The sequence below is a fragment of the Morone saxatilis genome, unplaced genomic scaffold (assembly GCF_004916995.1).
Source record: "Morone saxatilis isolate NCDOM2014 unplaced genomic scaffold, NCSU_SB_2.0 Contig21, whole genome shotgun sequence".
NCBI classification, from domain to species: Eukaryota; Metazoa; Chordata; class Actinopteri; family Moronidae; genus Morone; species Morone saxatilis.
Genome location: NW_023339774.1, coordinates 3,517,502 through 3,528,023, shown reverse-complemented (window position 1 = coordinate 3,528,023; position 10,522 = coordinate 3,517,502). Strand labels below are relative to the sequence as shown.

General features: G+C 44.1%; 1 protein-coding gene across 3 annotated transcripts in view; it reads left to right on the top strand.

The window, feature by feature from the left end:
• Positions 1-1,826: 1,826 nt before the first annotated feature.
• vldlr (very low density lipoprotein receptor) overlaps positions 1,827-10,522 on the top strand; it is a 51,991-nt gene continuing 43,295 nt past the window's right edge. For all 3 annotated transcript variants that reach the window (XM_035667891.1, XM_035667890.1, XM_035667892.1), the window contains exon 1: positions 1,827-2,348. In XM_035667891.1, the coding sequence (XP_035523784.1) occupies positions 2,150-2,348 (199 nt within the window). In that variant the 5' untranslated portion in view covers positions 1,827-2,149. The remainder of the gene's footprint in view (positions 2,349-10,522) is intronic.

Below are 10,522 nucleotides of genomic sequence, written 5' to 3'. Positions count from 1 at the left end.
TGATGCATTGCCCTTGCAAATACACTGTGACCATTTTTTGCCTTGGGAAATTAATACTGTTTCTTTAAAGCTCTAATTCTCTCCACCAGTCACAGGGCTGATTATCCCTGCTCGTGAGCCTGCAAATAATGATTTTCCACAGTTGTATTTCATAAGAGACTGGATTTCCAGCTGTTAGATCGGCAATCGGTGTGTGTTTGTTAGTGTGCGTTTGGAAGTGACCGCAAGAAAGAGACACTGACAGTCTGAGAGAGAGACAGAGACACTTCCTCATACAGAATTGTACAGTGGTTTGTGTGTGTGTGTGTGTGTTTGTGTGTGTGTGGTGTTTCTTCCAGGGAATGTAAAAATCTGGGACAGAATGAGCCTTGGGGTGTATCAGCAGCCATCAGCCATCACTGAAGATGAGGTTCAATCCTCTGATAAGAACTCTGAGAGCCTATGAAACCTGGCAGCACGCAGCCCTCTGGAAACCCCAAAGACCTGGTGATCAAAATGGGGAGAAATGGCATCAGACAGAGAGAGGGAAGAAAATGTAAGAGCTGAGTTTGGTTCCAAGATTTGGGATTCACTCTTTGAAACATGAGACATCGGCTCTTACAAAATGATCGGCATTAAAAGCAAAACTAAACATATGTTGCTTCTGAAGTGGTAGGTAGTTGCCAGGACACATTTCATTTCCAATCATTCTGACATATTAAACAATGAGCTTCAGGTAAATGTGACATAATAAGACTAGATAAAGACTGCTCTCCCAAATGCAAACAACTGAGTACGTACCTCGTTTGACAGTCTGAGAATCTTGGGAAATGAATGGAAAATGAATTTGCCATTATCCTGTAATGACCACTGGTGGTCACAGTGGCCACTGTCATACAGGTCACTGGAAGTCAGTGAAGTTGGGGGTGCTGAGAAGAAGGCTTTTGCATTAAATTGAACGGCCAGGATCACTTGCAGCCTATTTAATAGTTATTAACAACATTTTTACACCGTCTTTCCTGCCACAAATACCAGTACACATGTAAAGTCAGTTTAAAGCTTTTATTGAACTAATGGTTTTCATTATGCCAGACTTTACTTCCAGCACCCATGCAAACACAGACTCACTTTGAAGTGCTTCTATGTTCAGTTTTAAATTCTGAATATTTCAGTTTAGAAAGAAACCAGTCATTAAAAAGTAGTTTATGCTAAACTATTTTTGTCCCAGTGGAGCTGTAGTGTGAACTCACTGTTGGTGAAAGTTTACAGATTTCCATCCACAAACCAAGTAATTGCACTGATTAACTCCATGTTTGTGGCTGAAGGTGAAGAGCCGGGTTGGGCTTTATTAGTTTGGATAATAATAATAATAATAATAATAATAATGTGCACAATGTAGGTTACTTCAGCTTGTAAATTATTTATTTATTTTAATTGCAAATTCGGGTTCGGGTCGGGCTCGGGCCCTAACCTGCTTCAGTGGGTCGGGCTGGCACAGAGTTCTGCCAGGGTCGGGTCGGGACTGATTTTTGGGCCCGATCACAACTCTGCTTTATAGGAACAGTGAAACTGACCCTGAGTAATCCATAAGTTAACAGAAAGTTGATCAATGACGGTTCTGATCACTGATAAACTGTTTTCCAATCCAGTAAAAGTTTATCTATCTGTCTATCTATCTATCACAAATATATATATAATTGCTTAACAATGTCATTAATGGTAATTACAGCTATTGTTGTTTAGATGTTCTGTCTGTGTTTGAACAGAATCTACTTTATATTTCCGTGCGGACGGTGAAGGGTTAACAATGTACCAAAGACGTGCTGAAGGAGGAAAAAAAAATCCTTCTCAGCTGTGACGGTCTCAGTGTAGCACCACTAACAAACCGGGCACCGGGGCCGCTCGTTACAGTCAATTTTAGGAAATGGATTTCAGCTCGAGAGGAGAGAACGGCTCCCACGGCGCGTGGTTGTAGAGCGAGATCAAAAGGCGCGTGGCGTGCACTCCGTTTTATTCTCACTGTATCCTCTGCAGCGCGTGCTGCTGCTGCTGCTGGTCGGTCGGTCGGTCGGTCGGTGGCGTCGGCAGGAGCGGCCGTTCAGTTCAGCTCAGCTCCGTCCTGTGTGTGTCCGTGTGTGTGTGTGAGTGAGCGCTCGTGTTTGTTGTGTGTATGTGTGGTTTGCGCGTGAACCGGCAAAATCAAAGAGCGAGCAGGCCGGCGCGAGCCAGCGACAAACGCAGGCAGGGCAGAGAGGCAGCCCGCGAGCGCTCAGCTAGCAACCGTCCACTGCCAGAGATGGTGACGTCCACACCGGGGATCCTCCTGCTGCCGATGCTAATATGTCTCCAGCACTGCAGTAACGTCCACGGTAAGCTTGAGTCCGTGTGTGTGTGTGTGTATGTGTGTCTGTGTGAGTGTTGGGAATCGCTGCGCTGGGAAACGCGCACTGTGTACGGTGAGGTTAGCTAACATTACCCAGCTGTAACGTTACACCTGTCTTGGCTGCTCCTTGAAGGAATGACCGTGTTCGGCTACACCTTGAGCTAATCAACCCTGCGCTCCTTCCTAGCTAAGGAACCCTTTAAATGGCGTCTCTTGAGGGCTAAAAGGAGACGTTTTCTGCTTTGTGTGTGCTTTGAATGTATTTATGAGGAGCGTGTTCGTCTTTTTAAATTGGTCATTGGGTGTTTTTAGCTCAGTGTCTGTTTGTGGAAATGAAAGGGAAAGGGGGGCGGATGGAGAGGCCCGCTTAGTTTGTGTTGCCTGCTGTACAGCAACTGTCGCTGCTCATTCATGGCTAATTAGCCCTGCGGTCAATTAATTTCACCCTGAAAACACGCAGCCCTACCAATAAACCCCTGCTTCTTGTGCTGTGTCGGCGTCTATTCATGTCCTGATTTCTCATTCACTTCCACCGTGGGGTTCTCCTCTGCCATCACCACCCCCAGCGAGGTTGTTAACTTATTTATTTATTCCTGAAGTGGGAGCCGAGAGAGGGAGAAGGAAAAAAGGGCTTCCAGTGGAGCGATAGTGCAGGCAACAGGGGGCGGTAAGATGCACCGCAGTCCCGGTAGAGTACCGGCAGCTGCGAGAGGAGTGACCGCGGACAATTACCGAGCGCAGGTGGATCCAATGACGGCCTGATGGTGAGCGCAGAGGCCAGGGTTGAGTTTATTACCAACTGGTGCTACTGGCAGAGCACTCCTCATTCCCATGCTGTGATAATGAGTTGTGTTTTATCAATCACTATTGGGTCAATAACGTCTTGGGAAATGTTCCCAGAGCTCATCTTCACACTGTTCATTGTGTCCAACCAACAACATAAACAACAAACAGTTTCTCTGGATTAGTCAAATGACTGAACTGTAAGCAGCTACACTGATAATAGATTGATCTAAACAAAATGTTATTTCCAGCTTCTCAGGTGTGATTTGCTGATGTTCCTCTGGTTTATTTCATGTGTTTGGGGTCTGGACTGTTATTTAAGACACCACCAGCCGACATGGTGAGCTACACTGCGCCCCACATTTGTAACATTTAATAGACTAAATGATGGCTTGTAGTTGTGCCTTTCTATAGAAGTGTCAGTCAGTCATGTTGCCAACCCGGACTCTGACATGAAGTGAAAAGGTACTGGCTGTAAATTGAAGGGGCCTTTCTTGTTCAGGTTAAATCATGATTTGAATTACTTTGCACTCACCTAACATAGCTTTTTCCCACCCCTTTTTTTTAAATTTTTTTTTTTTTTTTATAGCTTGCTAAAATTGGCAACAGTTCAGTGAGTTTATTATTACCCATACTCTTTTTTTATGGGCTGCTGTGTGTCTGAAATGTCTGAGTTCCTGGAGATATCAGCGGAGCACAGTGGTGTGGAGTACAGCAGTCCTGGGTCAGGGCTTGTTGCTGACATTGCCCCAGGTACATACAATATTTCCATAACTTTGGCATCATTTTACTAATGCAGTTACCAATCATTTCAGCACCAGTTTGCACGTAGGCTAAATTATGAAGGGCTCAGAGAGGCTGGGTGAGCTGCGTTTGGCTGCACACTACCTACCGTGGAAAATGGCCTTTGGGGGAAACGGTGAATAAAAACTAGTGCTTATAATGTGCACACACTCTGCACACTGCATACATACACCCAGCGCCACCTCCTTCTCATTGTCAGCTCTAAACCTAACCCACATGCACATGCACGCACACACAGATTAAGATTGTGTGAGCCTATTTGAACAAGACGTCACGCAAATTAGATGGCTGCAAGAGCGGCGGCGGCGGCGGCAACGCTGGCCTGATTAAAATGGATGTATTTTCCTCCACTGTTACTGTGATACCATGCGCTAGACCCAGATCCTCAGCTGTATGAGGGGGGGTGCTGGGTTCTTGATGTGGGCGGGGTGGTGGAGAGGAGGAGGAGGAGGAGGAGGAGGAGGACACTGCAACCACTTCTGTTACTGGGGAAAATTGCATTGCCATGACCTCCAGTGTGACAGCATTTGTATGGCCCACAATGATCTATTTTGGGATGGTTCGTTGCCGCTCCACGCCTGTTGAATCTGCGCTTTAGAAGCCACGGGGACTTCCAGCAGCTCAATGATTATCACGTGAAATATCTGTCATTTGAAAGCCGTGGCTTCGGTTAATAGCTGTGTCAAAGTAACTGGCTCTTTAGAGTAATGTAGACCTCATCACATTTAAAACAATCCACACGTTTGCATGGATAACGGCGATTTAAGAACGTGTCCTCGAGCCACTGTCAGGAAAAAGACTGATAAAGTGGGAAGTTATAATGAGGAAAATGTAGTATTTGAAATATTTTGTAATATTTGATAGTGAATGATTCAACAAGTAATCAGCATGGGCTTGCCATACCCTGGGAAATAAACATTTCCCCTTAAAGTTCACAGACCTGTTTCTTTGTGGTACTGGATTCATCAAAGCGTTTTGCGTTCCCGTTCTGAGGTCTTTCCAAACGCTACCCTGCAGCCACAGGAGCACTGTTGCTGCCTCGAGCTCTCCAAAATCCTCAGCTGTGTTCTTATTTAGTCATCAAGAGCTAATCTTGCAATGATTTATTCCAAGTGACAACAAAAAAGGCCCACAGAAGGATTTTGAAGAAGCAGTGGCATTTTCCATACCTTTCTGACAAGATACCATGGTGACGGCTTCCTCAGTGCAAATAATGTGGCAGCGCCGTACAGTTTGGAGACTTCAGACTGGAGACTTGGGTTGCTATTGAAGTGTGTTATTGTGCCGATTAGATCAAAGTGCAGGGTGTGCACTTTTCCAGGCAGCACGTCAATGTGTTTCTGTACGGACACTGGAGTAGTGACCCAAGAGATTCCACCCTTAAAGAAACACAACCCCACAATACATCATTCCCTTCAACTTTGGCTCTTGGTTACACTGGCTTTGCATGTTTCTACATCTCTCATTTACTTTACTCTATCTGTTGGTTTCTATTCATTTCAGTACCGGCTGTCCCCCAGGAAATGCTGCTGAGTGTTTTTCATCATCAACTTATTCTGCATTATCAGCCAACAATAATGTCACTTAAAGTATGAAAAAATTCAACTTTCAAGTGCTGGCTCAATGATTTACTTGTACTGTGTGGAAAGTGCCTGAGGATGAATAATACATCCAGAAATGTACAACTGTACAGCATAGGTTAAATGTGAAGTACACGGTTTGTAGTCGATGAGCTTGACCTTGCAAACACACTGTCTGAAACTAAACATCAACAGGTGATTCCATTTTCCATATTTTGAGTGTTGTTGTTTAGTGTTTCAGGATCCCTGAAAGTCTGTCCTCACCTGGGAACCAGACACATTTTGGGTATGTGGCCGTTGATATTTCCCCATTGGAAATATGAACTGAGAGGGTTCAGACTCATTTGCATCTGGTCATGGAGAGCATCAGTCTGTTGTGAACGCTGGCACTGACTGTCACACTTCTTGTTTACTCAGTCTTCTCATTAGAATTAAAGCACCATTTTTGATTCTATTGAAGTAAAGTTCTCGTATGGCTGCTTGTGTTTAGAGATGAGTTACCATTTGACAAGTGGCTTCTTTAGTTAAATGGAAAAAGACATTTGTTAAAGTTAGGTCTGGTGTGCTTTTGATCCAAAGAGTGAGCAGTCAGTGGGTGAGGTTCTCTTCATATGATCTCTGTGTAGCTCAGTCAGCATTAAATGTACGTCAGCAGTGAGCAGCAGGTCAGGCTGTGATGAGTCAGCACTTTTACTGTTGATGTTCACTGTTCCCTTCATGTAACAACTCATGATGATGACGGGCGTGTGTACGTCTGTCTTTTCTAATAGATTAAAGTGCCAAATGCTGTGGAAGCTCAACTAACATTTGGTTCTTTGGGTTTCTATGTGGTGGTGTTGTATGAGGCTGGACTGCATTTTATTGAGACGTGGTTACATTCATCCCCCTTGTGTGTAAATGGAGTGGACAAAACATTAGACATGTCTTATAGACACCACTAACTGGCTTTCAGGAAGATTTGAAAGAAACTGTAATGTGCCAAAGTTGATGTAAGCTTTTGCCCGGGTATAATGTGACAATGCAGCAATTGATCTGTTGTCTCTAATCTGTTCCAAACATTTTCATTATCTCCCCCTGCGCAGTCTCCAGTGTTGTGAACCCTTTTACTACAAGCTTTAATTAGCCAAATATTGAATTGTGTTCTCTAACAGAACTTTTGCCAGGGCCTTGAATTGGTGGCCTTACCTGTGTCATTCCACAATTGGTTTTAAAGGAAAACAGGTTTTTTGTAACCGGTATCTGACTGGCTTTGGAAAGACAGTAGTTTAATCTTCCCCAAGGCAGTTCAGAGTTTACGCTTTTATTTTCAGTTTTGTAGTTTATTTATTATTTTATAAAAGTTATTTTTTTGGCCTTTGTATTGCCTTTATTTGATAGGGACTGCTGAAGATATACAGGAAAGGGGGGGTAGAGAGAGAGAGAGAGAGGGGATGACACACAGCAGAGGGCCAGCTCTACCTCAGAAATGATAATAAGAAAAGGATTCTATAATTTGAGTAAGACAATATATTTGGTAGATGTTTGTGAGCAATAGAGGAGTCTTTTTCAGTCATTTGTGTTCAACCTCACCTGTTCTCTTTCTGATTGGTCATTCTGTCAGTAAAGCAGTGGTTGCCACTGTTTGTGGCACCACAGCAAACTGCTCCAAATTTCAGGACACACCACACAAGTGTCTCAAACACCTAGATGACTGACAACAGGGTGCTGGCCAAGGCCCAGCTTCCATTAACAGTGGGGAAACTGTACTTTAATGTCACATTTAGTTTGGCCATGATTTTTAAACCTTTCATTGAATTCCCAGAGCACATCTGAGCCCAACCCACTGCATGCATTTCTTCTAGTGTGAAAAGCAGAAGTGAACAAGTTGTATGCTGTTCCTCTTCTCCCAGGAAATGTCTTGTTCTGTTTGGTTGTTCTTGTGTGTTTGGATTCTTAATGAACAGGCTCATTTGATCAGGAGAATATGGCTGCTGACACTAACAGTTGCAGTTGCTTTATGCTCCTGTCTCTACAATGTGTTAAGAATGAACTTCCTTCCTTCCTCACATTAAAGCCAAACCTCCTGGATTCTGTCCGTGTTTGTTACCATGGAGTCTAGGGAAGTGTGCTGTGTGGACAACAGACTTTAACATTGTCCAAAGTGATGTCATAGCTAGGCAGAAAGTGGTTTTGTTTTGCTCAGATTTCCAGGAGACAACCATTGTACAAACCATTACATTATACTTGCAGACAAATGCAGGAGAAATGAGACCTTTCAGGCCCTCTTTGACTCCATATTTCAACTGGTTTGTCCCTGTAATTCCCAGTGTAGCTCCAGCGTCATGTCTCTGGTAACCACTGACTGCGGTCTGATTGATCTTTGTTGTGTTGTGACGATGGCACCCTGTGCAAAGAGTGTTGTTTCCTGGGAGCAATTGTTCAACTAAACTATAAAAATGGTAAGAAACCCCCAGCATTAGTGCAGCAGCAGGCAGTCGTTGGCTGTCGCACTGTTGGTTACTGATGCAAGCCAACAGTTGGCTGGATCTCACAGGTCAGAAGGGAACATGAGTGAGTATGAGCTCTTCCTGAGCTGTGAGAGTACTTGAAGGAAGGTTTTGTGTCCCTCTCCCTATGGTCTGTCTGTCTGTCAGTGATTATTTGGAAGCTGGGTTGATGTGCTCCATTTGTTGTGATTAGAATGCAGGTAGGTTCGCTGTGATCCATTATGCTTTGATTGTGCTGATTGAAATGGTAATGTGGATGAAAGGTCAACGCACTCTCTGTTCTGTAGCTGACTGTGGTGGAGGTACAGCTGGCCTAGTCTTGGTTGAATGGAAGTGTGCAGGCTGTTGGCACTGTTGGCTGTGTGTTCACCTCCTCCCGCGCTGTCAAATTAGTGGAAAAAAGAAAATACTTTCAAGGACCTTTCCTGTTCAGCATTTGTCCAGCTTCACTTTTTTGCATCTAAGGATGCCCACATTGATCGCCATCGGCCCATTCTCAGTTAAAATACGTGATGGATTCATGCTTTCTAGTTGCCTATCACGAAAACCGAACCGAAGTTAATTCTCAGCCTAGTTGAGTCCTTTTCACAAACTCTGGACCCGATTGTCACACACTGTTCTGAGTTACAGTGTGTCTAACACACAGCACACAATAGGCCAAAAAGAAATGTTGTCGTATGTCAAATGATTTCAGAAATGCCGTTGAAGTGAGGGGTGGTGCTGTAAACTTACTACAGACCCAGTCTCAAAATCACCACAAACCACAAAGCTGAATGTCCAAGAGATTAGTTTTCTTTGCATGTCAGAACGTAGGATGAATCCAAAACTAGCTGTCCACACTGGCAAAACATCCAACTCTCTCACAACGTAGGAACAAATGTATCCACATTGAAGAAATAAACTATAGTTTCACTGAGAGAGCAGCGGTTAGCTTGATACTGAATATCAGATAAAAGCCAGTGTGAGCGAGGGTCCTAACCGGCCACAGCTACGTAGCTAGTGCACAACCATAGATTGTAGACCTTTGGCACGATTCCATTCATGCAGGTCTTCAGTCATGTGTTGCTGCTTCAGTTAAAGGCCGGAAGCTCTTCAGGTTCAAATCCTATCAGTGGGAGTTGTTTCTCTCCCTAAAGCAGCTGCTGACCCACTTTAACAGTTTCCTTCATAGTGGCATTTCAGTGGCGAAAAGCTGTTTTTACACACTTTCCATCCACACAAGAAATGTAGAATTCTGGTGGAAATAACTGAACGTTTTTTTTTATATTGATATCTTATTTTGGCAAACACCGCTACAGTCTTACAGAAACCTTTTTTTTAATGAAAAGTAGTTGACCTCTCATTCAGTTGGATGTGCACCTATCCTGGGCTGCTATCAGCGCTGTGTGCTCCATTTCCCCACCTGGACAGACACACAGTCCAGACTAGAGGGAGCGCCGAGGGAGCGTCAAGGTCACACAGTGTTATTTTAAGAGCCGGAGCCGCCGCTACCTCAGTACGACTGCACTGGAGCACTACAGTCTGGAAATCCAGTTTTTCTTGTTGAAGGGGAAATAAATGTTGGGACAGTTAGATTTCTACTCTAGTTTCACTTCTTTCAACACTACCTGGGAACACTGTTTCAGTATTCACCAAATGGAGAATTGAGTTCAGATACACACACTTCGTGGCACCAATCGTGGCATTGATCTTCGCCTCTGTTGCTGCCCTGTTAGCTCTCAGCTTAGGCTAGCCTTGTAGCATAGTCTCTAGTCTACTCTGCCCCGAGTACACATTAAACAGGCACCGGTGATGCCAATCTAACTAGATTAATGCTCCTCTACTAAGCAAGGTGGGGCTGTCTCAATCTATTGATCCGTTTTCAATTTAACCTCCAACCTTTATTACATTCAACTTATTTGATGATCCTGTATTAAAATGATGAATTACTGTGTCAAAGGCAGCAGACTCCATTCAGTCCACCTAGCCTCCATTTTAAATATTGAGCTGAATAAGGCATTTGATCCTTCGTGGCTCAGTTTGTGTATGAATGTTGCACTCTTGAGTTGATTCTGTCACATGGGATAGTGACGCGTCAACGTTACTTGCACTTGGTGAGCGATTGCCTGTGGTCCTGGCTGCTTCCCTTCAGAGACGCCACTGTTGTAAATTGTAGCCATAGCTTACACGCTACCCTTTAATACACTCCTGCATTCAGTTGTGTGCCCTTTCATCCAAGTCTGATCTCCTTCCACATTACCACTTCCCTACACGTTGTTGGATTTTTACCAATATCCAAAGCTGATCTTTTTCAGCACATTTTGGCCCAATGCCCACATGTGCACTCTGTTTTCAACCTAATTGAAAAAAGGTCTTCCTGTTGTGGAATAACCTTCTTTAACAGACTTGGATGGGGCACCCTATGTAGAAAGGCTGAGTCCTTTCCTCAGCTGACAGCAGTTGGACTGATCATTGATAGACCAAGTGTACTCTTTTCACACTTGAATAAGTGCTCCTACATTAGCAGG